The following is a 20,131-nucleotide window of genomic DNA, read 5'->3' as shown; positions in this document are numbered from 1 at the left end:
GGTGCAGGTGGACACACAGCTGCATCCTGCGGCAGCAGCCGAGAAATGGCTGCCAGTGCTGCCTCACCCAGCGCTTGGAGCAGCGGGAAGGCATCAGGAGGAAAGCTTGGAAGTGACTAAAAGTCAAACTTTAGAAAGAAAAAAAAAAAAAAAGACGCTAAATTTTTCGTTGTTGTTGTTCTTTATGTAGTTCGTTATCGTCACGGTGTGATTTTCTTTGGTAGGCTGAATCACCGTTGTTGTAATGCTTGGGTCTGACGGTAAGTAACAGAGGATTAAAAAAAAACAAAACACACAAAAAACACGGCGGCTTTTCCAGTGAGGCACACTGCTTAGGACTCACAGCGGGTTTCCCCTACAGCTGTTTCTCTGCTCCCGCAGAGCAGCCCGGCCTCCCTCGGCAGGGAGACGCGCACGGGCATTCGGAGAGCGTGAAGCCCAGCGCGTGGCTCCTCCACGCCGCTCCACTCCCCCGCGGCGGCTGCCGACGAAGCTCCCCATTCCGCGTTGTGATTTGCATGCCTCCTCCACTTCCTGCTGCAGAGCCAGTTCTGCAGCCTACCTGGGAGAGGAAGGGAGGCTGTCGTAAAAGGAGGAGAAAAAAAAACGGCCGAGGAGGGAGAGCCGGGTGTACGCAGAGCCCGCAGGATTCGCTCCAGCCCTGTCCCCTTCCCGCTGAGCTCAGGGCGAGCGTCCCTCAGCCCAAGGTAAGGAGTGCTGAAGACGCTGCGCTTCTCGGTCCCTGCCCGCAGTGAGCTGCTGACCCACTTTTGGCTCTCGGTGAATGTTTTTTCCCCCCCCCCTCAAATGTCTCTCTCCCTCCCTTTTTCCCCCTTCTCTCTCGTTCTAACGATAGGCTGACTTTCACAGATGGTCACAACATGTTTCAGCCATTTCACTGCAGTCTGTTTTTTTGTTGTTTGTTTTTTTTTTTTTGTTTTCTGATCAGGAGAGTTTTGGGGTAAGTGCTGGAAGGGGACACGCCTGGTGTTGAAATGCTGTCCTGCCTATTTGCATAGCTGCCTGGCAGTGCCTGTAGCCAGGTCCCATCCCGCTCCCTCCCTACACGGCTGTGTGAGCCCAGGGCAGCTTATGCCCTCTGGCACAGAGCTGGAGGTGGCCATGGGGACCTGGGCCTCACAGTGCCAGGGCAGCTCCCAGCAGTGCCAGACAGGCCCTCAGACCCACTGAGAGCAGGAAAAAAGCAGGTTTCTGGGCCCAGCTTGCTCAGCCCTCCACGGTGTTGGTATGGAAACGGTGGGAGCGAGCCGGTGTGGCATTGCTTTTTAATTACAGTACAATCAGCTGTGTAAAAATGACTCTAATTTCAAACAGTAGCCGTTTGTTTCAGGATGTGGGTTTTGTGGGGCTGAGTAGTGAGAACAGTAGGTTTGGGCTTACTGATCCTCAGCCACCACCGAGAGACCAGAACTGCCCAGTCCTGCACACCCCACGCAGGCTCGAGGCCCAGCCTGGATGCTGCTGTCGACTGCACGTGTGTGTCCATCTCTGCAGCCCCACTGCCTTGAGACAGAAAGCCTGTTGTTCTGTGGGTAGATCCCAGGTGTGCCCCCACAGCCCCCTGCATGCCCAATCGCTTACTGTTGGGCACAGCTGTGACCTCGTTGCTGGGCAGATCCCTGGGAAATGGCCTGAGGCTGTGTCAGGTCAAGGAGATGAAGCAGTTTAGCACTGCAGTGGGCAGAGTGAAGGTGAGTGTTGGGTCAGGACCCATGCCCACAGGGTGACCTGATCCCTCACTGATGACAGTTTTTAAATGCTTGTTTCTCTTTAGCAAACCACTTCAGGAATGTCCTCTTCCATTTCAGACAGGCTCTGAGTTTCCCTTTGCTGCCCTTGGCCGCAGGCTGTGTACGCTGTGAGGACCATGTGTAGCAGGGTCAGCTGTTGGGCAGCCTCTGCTGCCTGTGCTGCTGCCTGTGATACCCTCACACTCTGAGGTCCTGCTGAGTACCAGCTATGTTTTGAAGCATATAGTACTTAAAAAAAAAAAAGTGTTTTGTTTTGTTTTGTTTTTCACTAATCTTTTTAAGGAAGGAAACAAATGTGTGCAATTGTGTGTCAGTCAGTGCCCCTCACCACCAGCAGTGGCTTTTGAAGTTTGGCAGAGGGTGCATGTCTGTGAGATGTACACATTTCTGCACGTTTCACAGAGCAAATGAGTGAGCGTGTGAAAGGCTGTTATCACAGCAGCTGAGGGAGACGTGTCAGGTCCCTGAGTGTTCTCCACGCACCCGGCAGCCCACGCTGCAGAGGGCAGAGTGGTTAGGGGCAAGCACGTCAGCCTTCAAGATGCTGGAGATGTTCCCTTGTTAGGAACTAGATGCTCCCAAAAAAGTGCAAAGCTATAGGAAAATAGGCTTTCGTGGCCCCCAGGGAGGTTGGCTCCTCTCGGGTGGTCCTCCCATGCAACTCCACTCAGCTGTCCCCAGTTTTTGCCTAATGGTTTTGTGCTTTGCAGATGTAGTGGGGCTGTGGGATATCCCAGTTTGGGGGTTATTTGGTGCCTGTGGAAAATTAATGAGCATCAGAAATAGGCGGAAAATAATCTCTGGGAAGCAAACGCATTTTTAAAATGCCTGTAAGTAGACGTCTAAGATCATTGCAGCCATAGCAGGGAATTCTGCCTATAGTTGAGGTTCCTGCTTGTGTGCTTTTTAAGAGTGTTGCACTTTTAGTTTGTTAATTCTTGTTGTCTAGGATTCCTTTTATTCACATTTCAGAGTGTATATCCAGAGAGGTGTAGAGATGCTAGAGCTGCAAAACAGAATATTATATTTGCCAGGCAGGGAGGTGTGAAAGCATGTTATCATGTTTTCCTGGTATAGGCAGACTTTTATGCCATGGCTGCAACCATAGTCAGAGTGGAACAGAAATGTTGTTTCCAGATCACTTTTCTTCTCTCAGAAGTTGTGAAAATAAACCTTACCTGCCCTAGGGAGTTTAAAATGTGGGCTCAGAATGTGACATGTTGCTTTGGTCTTAACTGTGGAAGGTACCCCCAGGGAGAGGGTAAGCATCCATGATGACAACAGCTCAAATTCTTTGTGGTGAAGTGCAGCTACTAAGCTTGGTTTCCCTTGGCTATGTTTGTTTAGGTTGTTAGACTCAAAACAGCTCCCACGTTTGCACTTAGAATGACTTGAGTGGGAAGGAACCTCAAAGCCCACACAGTCCCACTCCCTGCTGTGGGCAGGGCTGCCCCCCTGAGTTCAGCTGCCCAGGGCCCATCCTACCTGGCCTTGAGCACCTCCAGGAACGGGGCATCCACAGCTTCTCTGGGCAGCCTGTGCCGGTGCCTCACCGCCCTCTGAGTGAAGAAGTCCCTCCTAATGTAAACATAACGCTTGCTCTTCCTAAAAGGATTTGTCTCTGTTTTTCTGAGGAAAGTTGAGTCTGGTATCTCTGTAGAGAAAGCTGTGCTTAACGTGATCTGCTTACGCACTTAGACTTATGTGACCCCATCTCAGCATTGGTTGCAATCTCGATGATGCGTGTATCCTCGTGACAGCTTGCAAGTTCTGCATCCAATTACTCCCATCTTACAGATGGATATTTGCAGCACCAGAGAGCTTGAATGATTCAGACAAAGTACATAGGAATTGTTTGGAAGTGAAAAAGTTCTCATCAACCCCCAGCCCTTGTGATCACAACTTTGCCTTACTCTAAATGCATGTTATTTCAGAAATAGTATGGTTGGTGAATAAAAGAACCTTCCCTTGCTTGCTGTGCACCAAGAAAGGTGAGGTTCCTTTCTCATCCAAATGTTTTCTTTTTCACTGGTGTATGCAAATAGATCTTCGATCAAAAGATTAGAGATGACTTTCCCCCTCTCTGAAAGTGGCAGGAGTGCAGATACACTGTGTTGCAGATTTCCTCTTCTGTTTATTCGCTGTCAGAACTTTTCTAATTAGAAGCAGATCGATGGTTAATGTATGCATTGGGATGGTGCATCCTGACAAGTCTGGGGAATAAATGGGATGCCTGATGGATTTCACAACCAGACAGAAGTGAACATCAGAGATGGGCCCAGACCCAACACTCTTCGTCTCTTTGGGCAGCCCCTTGCTTCTTTCAGATGTCTCTTAGAGGAGTTTGGCCCTTGCTTCCAACTTGGGTTGTTCTTAGGTCTGTCCACACTGAAGAGTCTGTTCCCCTCCCATTTATGCAGCTGTCCAGAAGTGGCAGTCACCAGCCTCATGTCTGTGTCCCAGAGAAGAGGCATTTGGCGGAACGGCACCAGCAACTCCCTCTCTGAGAAATGGAAGAACGCAGGGTCTGGGAAACCTCACAGGAGAACTAGGACAGCATTTCTGCCCACAAACCTGGGTCACTGTCTGGTGGGTCGCTGAGCACCCACCCAGGAAGTCTTTTGCTTATTTGATGCACGCTGAGGAAGTGCATGCATGAGGAGAGGAAGAGAAAGAAAATGGATATTTAAGGAGTTCCCTTAGCATTTCTGAGAGCAGCCCAGGCTTGGCCACTCTATCCCTTTAGGAAGGGCCTCTTCTTTTTATTACAAACAGGAATATAAGCAAAAGCTCCAGCTGGTTATCAGTAATCTCCTGCATAGTCATCGGTGCAGGGGGTATATTAAATTCTTGAAGCTTCCTGGCAATATCATGATCTGACTTGAAGCTGCAGTGTTGTTGGAAATGAGGTCGCACATGATCTACATTCTTCAGTGCTCTTGGTGCCAGAAAAGGGATCAGGCTACAGGTTTCTTAGGATATTTTAGTATGTTTACCCTAATTCTTCAACACTAGGGACTTAAGCAAGTTATTTTTCTGTCCACTGCTTGACTGTACTTGCAAGATAAGCCCTACAAAAAAGTCAGAGGAGACCTAATGAAGTTGCAGTGCATGAGGCTACATAAAATACTGGGATAATGGGCTCAGTGTTGGGTCTTTTTCCAGAAGCCAAAGATCTTCAGCAGTGCAAAACTAATGTCCTGAAGCGCTGTTGTTAGAGGAGGAATGTTTCTACTCTATCATTTCCAGCAGTGAGGGGATTTCTCCCGGGAATTCCCATCCAAATACTACTACCAGCATTGCTCAAAGCATACAGCATGTCCCAGGGTAAACTTGCCCTTGGGGCTGTCTCTACAGACAGAACTCTGGTATTCTGACAGCCTTCCTTGCCAAGCAGAGCTATTGAGAGAGGAGGAGATTTGTGAAGTCACTGCTCCTCCTTTGCACTGATCTGTCTCTTCTAACACCAAAGGCCCCTCAGTGCCTTCTGCCTCAAGCCCACAGGAGTAGGACCGCAGAGGTGTCAAAGCTCAGCCTTTGCTGCTCGGCTGCACTGTGGCAGGAGCTAAGCAAAGCAATATTTAAAAAGCTAAAAGCTTTTCCAGGGAAATATATAGCAGGTGGAATCAAGTCTCGTTTCTGTCTGACCAAATTATTTTTGCTCAGGTATTTGGGGTAGTTTTCATAATGTTCAGTGCATGTTACATAGGAAGGAGATAAGGCAGTCATTTAAGTATTGCATTGATTTAAGTGATAAAGAGGTATGTGTCCTTTTAGAGGGCCAAACTAATAGGAAAAACATCTTGAACTGTTCTGAAGTGAGCCATTTGAAGTGCTTGGTAGCTCAGTAATTGTGGAATATCTTAGTATCTTAGGTCTTAATCTCCCTCTTCTGAAAGGAATAGTCAATACACCCTATGAAAACTTGAAAATAATTTTGCATTTTTCCTGCCCCTGTTGTGCCTTGCATTAGGTTCACATAGTCTGCGCATAATCCGTTTTGCAGATACCCATTGATAATGGGTAGGAAGGTTGGAAGGTTGTATCCTCCAGAAGAATTCAGTAACTCTTAAATCCTGTCGCCTGCTGAAGTCAAGAAAGAGACCCCTGTTTACTTCCCCATGCTTTGGACTGAGTTCTTGGTTTCTCTGTAGAAAATCCGTTCTTCTTTTCATGGAACTAAACCAACAGCTGTTAGGTAGAGTGGACGTGGATTCAATGCATTTTGATCTGGCTGTTCCAGAGAACACTGAAGAAATGCCATTGTATATCAGGCCTTGCAGATTTGTTCCTGAAGTGCCGTGTTTGGGTGTTTGCAAAGAATTCAACCTGCTGGTAAAGTGCTCAGACAACACACGTTGCTCAAGGGGAGCAGCCATGCCCAGGTGCCTGCAGCTGAGCTTGCCCTTTCTGAAGAGGAACCAGCTCATTGGAGCTGCTCAATGAGGGATTAAGAGTATGCTGTATGATTTGTGCCAGCTGAGCACAAGACCCTGCCTTTTGTAAGAGCAGCAGCATGTTTGCTGTGCTGGTGTAGCTAATGGCTGCTCAGAGGGCTAGTCTACATGGGAAAATTTGCCAACATCATTATGCTGCTATAATTATCTCAGGAAAACTCTCCCTGTGGATGTTCTTCTTACAGCGTAGGTTGTGTATCTGGAATCTGTGGTAGATCTGCATAGGTGGGTTTTATGTTACACAGAGGAAGAGTATTTACATTGCAGCCCAGCAGCAGCAAAGCACAATTTTTATCCTACTTTCCAGTAAATGTTACACTGAGAGTTTGCTATACCAGAGGTACTTTGAGGGGGGAACGCACATCACGTGATCTGATCAGCACAAACTTAAAGCCTTGCTCTTGCCCTGTGGGACTGGGCACGTTCTTTGCTTTTGTAGGATATAGCTGTAGGAGCCAGGGTAAAGGCTGGGACGCTGCCTCTGTGACCCTGTTCAACTGTTTTTAATGCTGTGACTGTCTGAATATGTTCTTCATTTGAACTTTCTGTTCAAGCTACTGTGTGACTGAAGCTGAATCCTTGAATCACTAAGATCTCCTCAAACGTGCTGTGATTTTGACTTGCCTTACCAGGCTTTTGAGTCAGATTCTCTTGTCAAACACTGTCATTTACATTGCTTAGACTGTTCTTCAGTAATGCTCCTTCTTGGGATTTTGGCTTTTTCCATGTGGTAGAAGGAAAACAGCTGGAGTAATGAGTCCCAGACTTGTTTCTCTGTACCCCATGTCAGGGAATAGCATCTGGTGGGAGCAAGTTAATCTCACCCCAATACCAGAGGATGAAGATGGCTGCAGAAATCAGCATGTTGATATCAAACGTGCTGATCTATTTCTGTGCCAAAGTCTGGGAATTAAGGGCTTGAGTATGGGAAGCAGAACAGCTGCATCAGCACATATCTCTGCTGTGCTTTGGCCTTGGTTGCCTCCAGCTCAGGGTGAAGGACCAGGGGTGTTTTCCACTTCCTGCTTGAGTTCAGTGACTATCTGCTTGAGCTTCTTTCCTCTGTGATACCCTGTGGCACACAGATATGGAAACTGATAGTGAATGAATGTTGTACCTTAAGCTTCTGCTGGTTCACCTGTGAACTTCAAGAGTGTCACAAAGCCCTTTCTGAGCATTCCAGCAGGCTGGGTAGGACAGAGAACACTGAAGAGAACTGAAACCATGCTTGCGTTTTCCAAAGGTTTTTTAAGTCCAGCAGTGTTCTGTTTCAACATAAATGGGATGCTGTGTGTAAGCCTGCAGTAAGGCTTGTACTTCTCGTTCCAGTGGGTGAGTACAACAAGAGCACATCACTCACCTGTCATTGCTGCTGTCATTCTAAGAGAAGGTGGAGTAGAGGCATCTGTCATTAGGGACTGTTTGGCTGGGCCAAACTTACTGGCAGTATCCCCAAAGGGAAGGGAGGATTTTGATGTCTGGAGCCCAAAGTAATTCTGAAGAATGGGAAAAAAAATAATCCCAACAGTAACCAAAGTCTCTAAATTGTCTTATAATTCTCAATAATTTGAAATAATAACCATGTTATAATAGAATGGATTAACTGGTTTGATAAAATAAATAGCAACGCTTGGAAGCCAGCTGTAGATTTGAAATTGCTCAGCTCAGCTAGGTGTGCAGTGAAGTTCAGATCCAAGGGATTGGTATAAAGCTATTATTAGAAGGTCTGAAGTAAAATGTGGCATGTGATTGAATTCCTTGGAATATGCCTGAGCCAAATCTCCATACTCACACAGCCTTCTCTTTTTTCGGGTGCAGAAATTACCTACAAGAGACAGTTCATGTGCTTTTTTTTTCCCATTGTCTCAGCAGGAACAGTAAGATTCAGAAATCCCATAAAAGTGTCTGTTTTACAAAATGTAATTTCCAGAAATCTAAGCAGTATTTCTTTTCCAGTCTCTGAGATAGAGTTATTTTGGGATTATTGCCTTTGTGAAGCTGTACCATGTTCACGAGAGTACTTTCTCTTGTTTTCCAGTTTGCTGGAAAATTCTGACCTTGCAGCACGGCAGTTGACTCCCATTTCTTGTGTGACTACAGAACTGGGAAATGGCCTCCGTGTCAGGTTAGTCCAAATTATAACACTGTGCTACCTGCACTCCAGCTAACCCTCCGCTTTACTCCTTTGCCAAAATTTCTACCCGTTCTTCTAAGAAAAACTTAATGTGAATGCAAAGAATGCATACTGTTCTTCAGTATTCCGACTGACAGTCGTTGAGCAGTGACTGATAATAGGCATTTGTCTTTCTGGAGGTCAATCTGTAGTGTTTCGTCTCTGTTTTTTTCAGGCACTTTTGTGAGCCGTAGCATACCAGTGGAAGTGGATGAATCCATGTTGTATTCCCCATTTCCTGAACCTGCCCTGGAAGAGGCTTCACAGCCTTCTGTAGAGAATGTGGAGGACGAGGAGTGCCAGAGACCACATGCCAATCCAGCACATCTCTGCAGAGCACTGGCGCATCACCAGCTGGCCATGGAGCCGGACAGCAGGCCGTGGTCGGAATATACCAATCCCGATGAATGTGGGCGTTTCTGTTCCCCCAGTGAATCAATACTGGAAGTAGTTCATTCCAAGATGCATCTTTTAACTATGGACAAATCAGGCATGCAGCCAGGACCACTGCTTTCAGCCAATACCAACTCCAGTAAGTCAGAGCAGAGCTTGCGTGATGCTCCTGAGGACTCGTTGGAGGAGAACGACAAAGGGAGTTCGTGGTCACAGCAGTCTTCAGGAAACAAACTCCCAGCAGAGCTGGCAACTGAGGACACAGGTTACAACTCCCAGTCCCAGGACGTCATGGGTGTCAGGCACCTGGAGCTTCCCTTACCGCTTGTGTCCATGGTGAACCCCCAGGACCTCCCAGGACCACTGATCTCCAGAGAGTTTTTTGGACCTGAGCCTCAGCAGCCCCCCAGGTGCCAGCACTTGCCCCATCCCAACCCCTCTGCGCAAGCCTATGGCTTCCGTGGGCACCACTATCTGGCAGAGCAGCACCTGCATGGCCCACGTAAGTAGCACCGCTCACCCTGAAGGAGGTTTTCTGGAGGTGCTGCAGCCATCATTCACTGAGCTGGCATATTCCTACTGTATTTCCTTTGCAGCATGCAATTATTAACATGTGTAAAAAATGATTTGCAGTCCATTTCATATTTCCAGGTTTTAGGGTTATTCAGCCAGACTGTCTGATGCAAAATCTCTGAGCCAGATAGAAAATTAAAGAGCTCGCAGTTACTCATCAAATAGAGGCTAATGATTTTGCCTAGAAACTAGCCGTTGTCAGTCATGCTGAGCACACACAGCCTTCTGCCTGCTGTTATTTCATATTCTAGTCATTTTCTTCCTCCTTGCATCAGTCATTCTGCAACCTCCTCTATTGACTTAATTCCTGTTGTTTCCCTGGATCTCCTTGCTCCAGCTTGGATCCCTGAGGTTGAGATTTCCTGCCAGAACCAGGATGGGTAGTTACCCTTGATCTCTTTAAACAGTATCTACCAGCTCTATGACCAAACTAATGCATGTGTTTTATTTCTGTATGAAAAGAGCATGACATTCATCAACCTCATTTTTTCTGCTGTCAGCTGAAATGAAAACCCATTACTTAAAATGGACCCCGCTCAGCTGCTGGTGATCATATCACTGAGCACTGATGTGACTCAGTCAATATGGGTGTTTTGGCTTTTGGAGGCTATGGCGCAGTTTGTAGCCTGCTATTAATTAGTATTCCTTTTCGGTCTCCGAGATTTTTATCTGTTATGAAGTGAGCTTTGAACATCCAACAGCAATATCATTGTTTTCATACAATTTATATTACATTAGGCTTGGGAGACCTCAACCAGTTTGGGGCTCGCTTTGTAATAAAAAGCTGTAGGCCTGTGGCTGATAACCCTTCTTTCTTAACCTTCTGTTGACTCCACAGCATTTATATTACATCTTTTTAAAGAGTTTTCTCATTCCAGTAATGCACTGTAATTAGGTACACGAGACTTGGAGTATCAGAGCTGCAGTTTTCACCTCTGGTCTTGGCACTTTGCAGTGGGGAAGGGGCTACAGATGGACTTTTATCAGCAACTACAGCTGAACATTTGCAGAAGAGCCTCTGTTTTTCTGCCTGTACCTTCTAACTTCAGTTTAGCTTTGAGCAGAAGAGGAGCTGGTTGCACAATACCTCTCACTGTTTACCTCCTCCACATGTGGGCATCGTGAGAAACAGGACATTTACTGAATGAGGTCATTTGTTTCAAAGCAGGAGCTCTGAAGGGCTTTCTTTAGAAAAATCACTGGTGTTTCAACCATATCCAGAGGGCAAAAGAATAAAATAAACTCAGATGGCTGGAGCAGATTTGGTCAGGACCAAGAAGCTGGCAACTGCACGCCTGTTTCTCACTTGCCTGGTACGGCATAAATCACCTCCTGACAGCTCCTTGTGTTGCAGATAATTGTTGGGCAGGGGCAGCCCACAACAAAGCCGCGCAGTTTGTGTGTTGCAACACGCCTCTCCCAGGCTGCGTCAATAGCATGGATTGTGCCTGTAGGCTCTGAACTGGTTCTGGACACCTGCTATTGGGGATACAGCAGCAAAACTACCTCTGAAGGCAAAGAAATCCTCACAGCAATGCTGTGTAGCCAGGGACCATTTGTTCAGTTATTCGTATATGAAAGCTGTGTGTGCCTGACCGTGCTGTGCCTCTGAACAGCAGTGCTGGCAGCCAGTACAGCACTACAGTGTCAAACATGTCCAAAGGGCACTGGTGAAACTTGCACCAACCTAAAAACCTGTAAACCACACTGAAACTCCACGAGCCCTGCCAGCTTTCCTGGAACTGCTCAGGAGGAATCTTTGAGCAGATCCTACTTACTTTCATTTTTTGTTCTTCCAGCCTCTTTTGCTCTGTCCTGTTAGAACATAAAGAAAGGGACAGGAAAATCTCCTAAAAGAATCCAGCAAATAAGATGTTGCCGACTCACAGTTGCATCAGAAATCTCTTTGTAATTGGGGGGTTGGTTAGTTGGTTTTAAAGTGCTGGCTTCTGGAGCTGTGTGGTTTCATTAAAGCTTTGTTTTCTTTTTTCCTCTTCATTTTTTAAAAAAAATTAGTCCTCATGGCTGCTAGGAAAAGAAAAGCATGACACCAAAATAGCTAAAGGGATTAAAAAAAAACAATCTAAAGGAGAAAAAAAATGGCATTTGAGCATTGCAGCTTTCAGAGCCAACTCATAACACCATAATCATGCAGTGCTAATAAGCCCTGCCAGGCTGGACTTTGATCTGTGCACAGCAGCTTGAAAGTGTGCAGATCTGCTGCCTAATGAAAACTGCAAGCAGAAAGACTGAAAAAAAGTAGTTTTCCCCATTTGGAAACAAACAGCTTACATTGCTTTCTCTTTCAATTTATGCCAATGGTTCCACTGGATGCTAGTTATTAAAAGCATTACGTGTACATGGCCAGCAACAGTGAGATTTTTCAGAATTACTTGAGCAAAATTGTTACTTTGGGTTTCCCTGCAGCCTCCTAGATGGCAACCGGACCAACAGCAGGACCTTAAAAGGTCAGCGAGGCAGAACATTCATACCAAGTGGAATAACAAACGGAGAGATTATTTTTTCTCTTTTCATTTACAATAATCACAGTCTGTTTAGCCTTACTGTTACAAACTGATTTGTTCCAGGATTTTGCATCTGCTTCCATGAGAGTGTTCGGATGATTCATTTTCTCCAGTCATTGCCAGAGAGAAATTAAAAAAAAAAAACAAACCACCAAAACCACTGAGCCATTTTACATGCAGGGATGAAGCAGCCCTCAGTGTTTAACTGTCGGTTGTCCCAATAGCACAACCCGCAGCCGGGACCTGAACTGTGTCAGGTGGGGTAACTTCAGACTGTAAGTGACCTCTTTCAGTCTGAGATTCCTACAAATGCCTCCAACCTGCTCCATTTCCCTAGAAATGAAGGAGGATGTGCCTGGAAAGGACTAAACACAAACTGAAGCAAAAATGTGTTGGCTGAAATGATAGTTGCTGCCTTTATTTTCTCACCTTCCCAGATGGCAGAGCTCCTTACCAGCATTTTGCCCACACATCGCAACCGCTCCCTCCTGTTCCTGGACCCTGCATGAGAGTTATCCGCCCAGCCCAGCAAGTCATCCCCAATTACTCCAACCTTCGTGCTCCCAAGGGCACCGCCGAGCGACCTCTCCAGAGGCTGTGCTCCTCCCCTGGTCCTCCTCGATTCCCGTGAGTATGCCTTGGGGGCTGTGCATGCGCACATCAAAGCTCCTCTAATCTGATTCTGTTGGGCTTTGTACTGTAATTCTGAAGCCTTGTAACTTTAGCATGCCAGGGCTGAGGGGTGCATGCGAGATGCTGGATAGTTTCCTTTATTTGCTACTTTACACGCGGCAGGGGCCTGACCTTACCCTGAAGGACTTCAAAGGCAGTTACCTGATATGTTGTCACAGCGCACCCAGAAACACACACAGTAAGGGAAGATAAATGCTTGAAGGTTAAGAGATGAGGGGCTGAAAATACTTCAGTTGAAACTTTAGAGCTCTCCTGCTTGAAAGCAAAGGTCAGTTTGGAGGCTCGCTGCAGACTTCAGCTCTTTGGTGTGCCAGCCTGGGAGCCTTAGTCACTGGCTGTCAGCAGTTTCCTTCTTATCGCTTCTGTAGTGTAGAGAAAAATGGAGAAAATCTTGTCTGACACTGATGTATCTCTCCATTGCATTTTGCAGCATTTTCCACGATTTCTCATGTAGTAATAAAACACATCATATCTAGCACTTCTCAGCTGGGACTTCTTGACTATTTTTCAAATATTGATTTCCCATGCTTCTAGTCTCCCTCCCATTTTAAGTGCACCTTTAACAAGCATTACCTGTGAAGGGTTTTCTCCAAATTCAGCTGCTGAAGTAAAACTGATATTGGCACATCTGAAAGCAGACCATTTTTATGTAAATGCCAAAGTACTTTAAAGGTGTTAAACTTGCAGGCGTCCATGTTTGAAAATCATAGAACAGTAAGATCAATCACTAAGGTTAAAAAAGACTTCTAAAGTCATCTAGTCCAACCACCACATGTACCTTTTTCTTGAACACCTCCAGGGACGGTGACTCCACCACCTCCCTGCCAGCCTGTGCCACTACCTCACCACTCTTTCTGAGAAGAAATTGTTCCTAATATCCAACCTGAACCTCCCCTGGTGCAACCTAAGGCCATTACCTCTTATCCTTTCACTGTTACCTGGGAAAAGAGGTAAAAGTAGAAAACCTCTACCTCGCCACAACCTTCTTTCAGACAGTTGTAAAGAGCAAATGTCCACATACATGGTTTTCTCTTCATAGAAAAGTGAGAGAACGGGAAAAACTAAACAAGACGGACAGTTGAAATACTGCACTGCTCTGGCCTGTGAAAAGCAGGGGGCTGCAGCAACAGTAGAGATAATTGCTATAAAGTGTTTGAATGAAAACATAGCAACTCTGAGGTACAGCAGATATCCTTTGCATTAGTGAAATTTATAATCAGACTCTTAGTTTTTGGCATATTTGTTAGGTAAGGAGAAGTTTGGGGAGGATCTGGAAATCAGCCATAGGGTAGTTTTTGTGGCTTATGATGAGGTACGTGTTGCTTTTCTTGGTGCTTCTGCAAAAAGAAATCCAGAATACCTGGGGCCTATCCTGTGGCTGTGCTGCTGGTGTTTGCATGCTGGTTCCAGGAACAGCAGTTATGTGATGGCAGTATTTGCCTATAGAGCATTTTGTAACAGAAAACATCTGTACCAAAATGAGTAAACCAGATCTTAATGTGACAACAGAAAACATGCTGTGACCAGACTGTCATCATTCATTTAAGGAAGGCAAGGAAATAAAAGAGAGTGGGCTTGATTGACTAAATATCACTGCTCTGTGGGGAAAAGCCCTCAGAGAAACCTAACACTCATCCAACAGATGCAGTCCAGCAGATTCACACTACACCTCATGTAAAAATAGGCGTGAATTCTCCTTTCTGTTGACTTGACCTGTGAACCCAAAGCGTAGTGATACAAGAACTGCTAAGCTTCCTAAAATCGTTTTCTTTCTGTGTATTTGTTCAAGTAGAGCAGATATTAGGCAAGATTGGTATGGTTCCAGAACACAAATTCCCAACATGAGAAACCTTTGTTGGGCCTGCTGTTGCTGGTCAAGAAGTTGAACTTTTTCCCTTTAGCAAAACTTTTGAGTTTTGTCCAAAACTGGAACAGCTCCTTGCTGTACCACAGCTGGAACTGGAGTGCCCTGGGTGTCTATTTTCCTGCTCCTTGTGCCATACCTCCTGTGCAGCACAGGACATTCAGATAGCAGCTGTGCCGTAAGCAGCTGAGTTGCCCTTTAGACAATGGGAAGAGCGTTTCCACGTGCCGTTCTGCTCCAGTACGTGTCTAACATGTGTAGCACTATTTCTAGCTCAGAAATATTCTTTGCTTCTGTTAGTTGCATGCTGAGCAGTACTAAACTATGAGGTAAATTTATTCCTGTGAATAGTGTTGCTTCTGCATGTCACGGAGCTATCTAGATCAATGCCCATGTCAGGCAGGCAGTAGGCCCGTGGGCCCCCTAGTCCCAAAAATGGAAAGGGAAAAAGGGAAGGGTAGGGAGATGGGAGCTGGGCTCAAAAGAAAAACAGGCAATGAACTGTGTCTCATGGTAGACTGTCACCAAGGTATTGAGGGCTCATGTAAAAAAAATGCTATAATAACTAAGTAGAAGTGCCAGGCATGTTTTCAAGAACATTACTGAGCTAATACACAAAGTTCTTAGTGTGTTAAAAAAAAATACCTGAAAAGAAGTAATTTATATCCTTGCTTGCTTTTCTTTGCAGAAACCAGTTGTACAACCAGCTACCTAACGGCCAGCTGCCCCAAAAGGCATGTGGCCCAGACGAAGCATGTTGTTGTCCTTCTGACAATTTTCCGACTCCAGCTGCTGTCCCAAGACCTCTCAGTAACCCTGCAGCCAAGGGAACTCTGAGAACCAGCAATTTGCCGGAAGAGTTGCGTAAGTGGTTAGCAAATTTGTGCTGTGTGAGATCTTACAGAGCAGCCTGACAACTTTAGGTGGGAAAACTCGGGGGGTTGAGGTGGGGGTAACAACATTAAGGCACAAAGAGAGCGAGAAAAGAAAATACTGGATGTCATCACATCCGTAGGGTGTGAGTGTTTATGTCTGGTGGAATGGAATTATTCCCTTGAATCCTGAAAACTTAATTGTCATTAATTGCTTGTTATTTTGTTTACAAAAAATAAATACTGTTTAGATTATTCTCATGACTTCTTGCTAAACAGAATGTCCCTTTGAGGCAGGAGGCACTGAAACTTACAGTAAAAGATTAATAACAAACAAAGCCCCAGGGATGAAGTGTTTCTGCCTGTCCCAAACCAGACAAAAATGCCAAGTCTTGACCTCAGTTTCTCCCTGACCTGGTTAGAGGAGAGGGCTTTGGGTCAGGAGCGCACAGCAGTGTCTGCACAAGCTCCTGCTGAGGTGCCTTCTCTGCTTCCAGCCCCCCAAACCCTTCCGCTCTCCAACTCTTGTAGGAAAGCCAGGTCTCAGAAGAGCTGGCTTCCTTAATGCTGTGCTGGATGACCAGTGGGATATACCATAACTAACATCCCCTCGTAGCCCTGCAGAGACCTCTGTTTTTCCTTTATTCAATTTCTTTTTTTCCTCAATAAACTATGCAAAGAAGCCCCTTTCAAAGACCCACATTGCATCTTTCTGGCCTGAAGGAGTGAGCTGTGACAAGTTTCCAGTCATGTGTAAGTTGCAGTTTATCAGTCAGAGTCCCCAGGTAAAGGCATTACTCGACAAAATGGCGTCATTAGCCGGCTGGTGTACCTTGACCAGGGAGTGCATGGCTCTTGAATTAGTAAGAAAACTCCTTCACTGTTGGCAAAGGTAGTTGAAGACATTGCTGTCCTACACAGGAGCTGATGCTGCTGTGAGGAGAGGCTGGGCAACATGTGGGGGGCTCCTCCAGCTCTCAGCTGTAGGTCGCAGCTGGATAGCACGAGCTGTGAGATAGAGCTCAACTTCAGGAACGTGAAAGAGCTGGGGAAAAAAACACTTGGTTTGTGCATTTGTTTTGTAAATAATCTGCAGACACATATGTAGGCAGAACCCACAGCACAGTGGGAAAGAAAGGCTGTGAAAGTCTCACTCTTTCCATGGTGTATTTTAATGCGCTGCATGTTCGTATGGATTCTCTCTTAGGAAAGGTCTTTATAACCTATTCCGTGGACACAGCAGTGGAGGTCATGAAATTTGTGAACTTCCTGCTTGTAAATGGATTTCAAACTGCTGTAAGTATACCCTCCAGAGAAAATGACAGTCGACCAGGGAAGAAAAGAGGCATTTCTTAAAAAAGCAGAGGGCACACATGTTCCATTTAAATGCTTTTCTGTTTATTATTGTATTTTGCTGATTAAGGAGGCCGCAAATGGAAGGAGCTGGCCATAAGTTGTAACAATGATTTGCCATTTCATTTGCTCATGTTTTAACTGAATTCTATACTTTGAGATGTCTTTTAATAATGACCCTGGAAAATTCCATTTAGTGACACCAGATGGGCAATAACAGGAGGTCTTTTTGTGAGCTATTTCATTAACATTGTCTCATATTTGATCTGAAATACCAATATTAGAAAAGGTCAGTTTTCACGTTCATCCCATCCTAGTGTCTTTTCTGAGATGCTATTACATTGTTGGTTCTTCAGATGTGAATACCTTTCCTCTGAAAACAGGTCTAGAATTGGTGTATTTCACATGGCTTAATGAAACAGTCCATCTCGTAGTTTCTTTGCTTCGTTATACTTCTAAAAGGGATTCAAAAATCACTGGCCTGAAAAGATCTGTGTCCTACTGTCTGATCCCATGAACGGTCCAGATTTTCATTTAACCTCTCAAGAGTTTGCTTCTTCATAACTACCCCCTCAAAGGAGAGATCCCGTAGAGGCTCTCGTATTCGGCATTCATCAAAATGTTGATTCATATTTTCCTATTTCAAGCACATATGCTATCTGACCCCTCAACCTTCACTCTGGCTTCAATTCAGGAAAGCGTTTAAGCAAGTGGCTATCATTAAACTGAATGAAACTCAGTGGGGGTTTTGCCCATGCTTATTTATTTTTGTGAATCAAAGAATTTTTCCAGAGACTGAAATTGTATTTCTCTCCAGCAGTTTTGTACTATAGCCAATTCATAAGAAAGCTCTGGGCATCATGGAGGTATGGGGCAGAAGGTTCATTAATAGCACCCCTATTGGACAGGCAGTTCTTGGTGCACGCTACAGAAAAATAAATACAGCAAAATGGCCCCAAAGCCAAGAAACAAATATGTCGGGAAGAAAAACCCACCCTTGAAGTGGAACATAATTCTTCTGTCACAAGCTTGGAGAAGTTAATAATTACTCCATTGGTCACAGTCATTGACTTCCAGTTTCTGGGCTGAGTGTTCAGGGAAGAGAGCAATGATGGTCATATTCAGTGCTAGGAAGTCCTCCATCTCTCTGCTCAGCCTAAAGCCTGGATTCCTGCATTCAGTGTCAGTGACCTGGCTGACTTCCCTGCGCACATTCTGAAAATGTAATGCAGTATGAAGTTAAAACTTGACAGTATATATCCTTGCAGCCAAAAAATAGTGGAGCTTTGCAACTATGCAGATAAGAGAAGGTGGGAAGCTGTCCACTTTCATGAGATATTTACAGAGAGAAAAAAAAATCTAGTTCATACATTTTCAATATCTAATGTATACCAACCGAGGTTATTGCTTGTTCCAGTATGCAAAAGTGTTGAGAGTGGGGAGGCTTGCACAGTTATGGACTGCACAGAAAAGGGGAGATGTTGTACATGCATGTGTGTGTGTATGCATTTGTATGCATGTGATGTTTCTTTCCTAAGGAAAGTAGGCATGGCTTTTGGAAACTAGGGGAAGAAACAGGCACCTGGGAACTTTTTCAGTGCCACCAAATGGGGAGGAAAAGCAAAAGAATGCTCACCACAGACTTTCATTCTCTTGCAGATCGATATATTTGAGGACACAGTACGAGGTATTGACATCATAAAGTGGATGGAACGCTACCTAGGTGATGTATGTAACAGCAATTCAACCTTGTTGACAGCTGAGATGACCTGAGGAGAATGGTTGAATTATTGTAATAGTAGCAGGAGCTGAATTAAAATGCAAAATCCCACTCTGCCCTTCCCTGCTCTTACTGAAATGATGGAGGCCTGTGATTGAGGGCATAAGCAGATCTCACTCACTTCTGCTTCTCATGGTCCCAAAGCTTTGTCTTTAAGAAATTAAGTGCTAATCCTGGCATTCCTATCAAATTCCAGTGCTGGCTGTTATACTGAAGCTGCTATTGGATAAATTGTTCCTCTGTCTCATATTTAAATAGTGTTTCACCCGTGCATGGTTAAAATCGTTTCTGTATTTCATCCCAGGCTGCACAGTATGGCTAATGTTCATGCCGCTTCTCACCTGTAGCTTCTGTTATCTAAAACATGGGAGGGTTCTTCTGAATCAACCATCTTATATGTAAACTGGACATTGGTATTCTGTTAGTCAAATGATAGTTTTGCTCTCATCATTTCGTGTCAATGTAAGCAATAAAATTTACATTGTTGCCAGCACAGTCCCTCACAGCAGCTTTGGAAGTTCAGAGGTGCAGCAAGTGCACATCTCCTTTAGGATCAAGCCAGGTAGGCCCACTACACCAGCACAGCTGAATCACACAGAATCACAGAATGGCCAGGGTTGGAAGGGACCTCAAGGATCACGAATCTCCAACCCCCTGCCACATGCAGGGCCACCAACCTCCCCATTTAATGCTAGACCAGGCTGCCCAGGGCCCCATCCAACCTGGCCTTGAACACCTCAAGGGACGGGGCATCCACAACCTCTCTGAGCAGCCTGTTCCAGCACCTCACCACTCTCATAGTAAAGAACATCCTGACATCCAACCTAAATCTTCCCTCCCTCAACTTAAAACCATTTCCCCTTGTCCTGCAGTCACCAACCCTTTCAAAGAGTTGATTCCCCTCCTGTTTGTAGGCTCCCTTTAGGTACTGAAAGGCTGCAATGAGGTCACCCCACATCCTTCTTTTCTCCAGGCTGAACAAGCCCAGCTCTCTCACCCTGTCTTCATAGGAGAGGTGCTCCAGTTCTCTGATCATCTTTGTGTCTCTCCTCTGGACCCTCTCCAACAGTTCCCTGTCTTTCTTGTACTGGAGGCTCCAGACCTGGACACAGTACTCCAGAAACACAAAAAAGCTGGACACAAATCACTTGTTTTGTGACTTGATGTCACAATATATGCAGCTTCCTTTCGTTCATCCATTGCTGGGAAGCCACCAGGCCTCTAACTCACTCCAGGCAGTTCTCCATGGCCTGGGGACAAGATGACAAAGTGCTAGGTTCTCCCCAGCCTGAGCAGAGACACTCAATCTTCCCAGCCCAGTGCTGTTTCTCTTTAGGAGTTCCAGCAGAACACCTTAGCTCAAATACATTACCATGCAGGCATGGTGCCTACTGCGTGCGCAGCCAGCCTGGGGCCTCTGCTGTGGCAATGCAGCCATGCATTTTGGGATCATTGCCAGGACAGATTAGGCATGAACTCACCATGTATAATTGAGGTATTGAAACTAGACACCACAGTGAATTTGGTTTTGCCAAGAACATCGTTAACACTTAAAAAACAAACTGGCAGAATTCCCATGGGACTCCTGCACAGTCAGTAGGAGAAACTGGGATGCGCAGAGAGCAATTCCCCCTGCCATGTATGGTTCCTCCTCCTCTGGCTGCCTCCCTCAACCC

The 20,131-nt window shown here is 45.6% G+C and overlaps 1 protein-coding gene across 3 annotated transcripts in view; it reads left to right on the top strand.

Moving 5' to 3' along the window:
• Positions 1-404: 404 nt before the first annotated feature.
• Positions 405-20,131, top strand: part of TRAF3IP2 (TRAF3 interacting protein 2) — a 26,893-nt gene continuing 7,166 nt past the window's right edge. Inside the window, exons 1-7 of one of the 3 annotated variants that reach the window (XM_042884601.1) lie at positions 405-707; positions 8,268-8,354; positions 8,578-9,297; positions 12,331-12,520; positions 15,139-15,314; positions 16,530-16,618; positions 18,335-18,403. In XM_042884601.1, the coding sequence (XP_042740535.1) occupies positions 8,339-8,354; positions 8,578-9,297; positions 12,331-12,520; positions 15,139-15,314; positions 16,530-16,618; positions 18,335-18,403 (1,260 nt within the window). In that variant the 5' untranslated portion in view covers positions 405-707; positions 8,268-8,338. The remainder of the gene's footprint in view (positions 708-8,267; positions 8,355-8,577; positions 9,298-12,330; positions 12,521-15,138; positions 15,315-16,529; positions 16,619-18,334; positions 18,404-20,131) is intronic. The other 2 variants (XM_042884584.1, XM_042884592.1) reach the window with 2 other exon arrangements.

Source organism: Lagopus leucura, unplaced genomic scaffold, assembly GCF_019238085.1.
Source record: "Lagopus leucura isolate 7727_CA_CO unplaced genomic scaffold, USGS_WTPT01 Super-Scaffold_73, whole genome shotgun sequence".
Lineage (NCBI taxonomy): Eukaryota > Metazoa > Chordata > Aves > Galliformes > Phasianidae > Lagopus > Lagopus leucura.
This window is presented reverse-complemented; position numbering and strand designations above follow the sequence as displayed.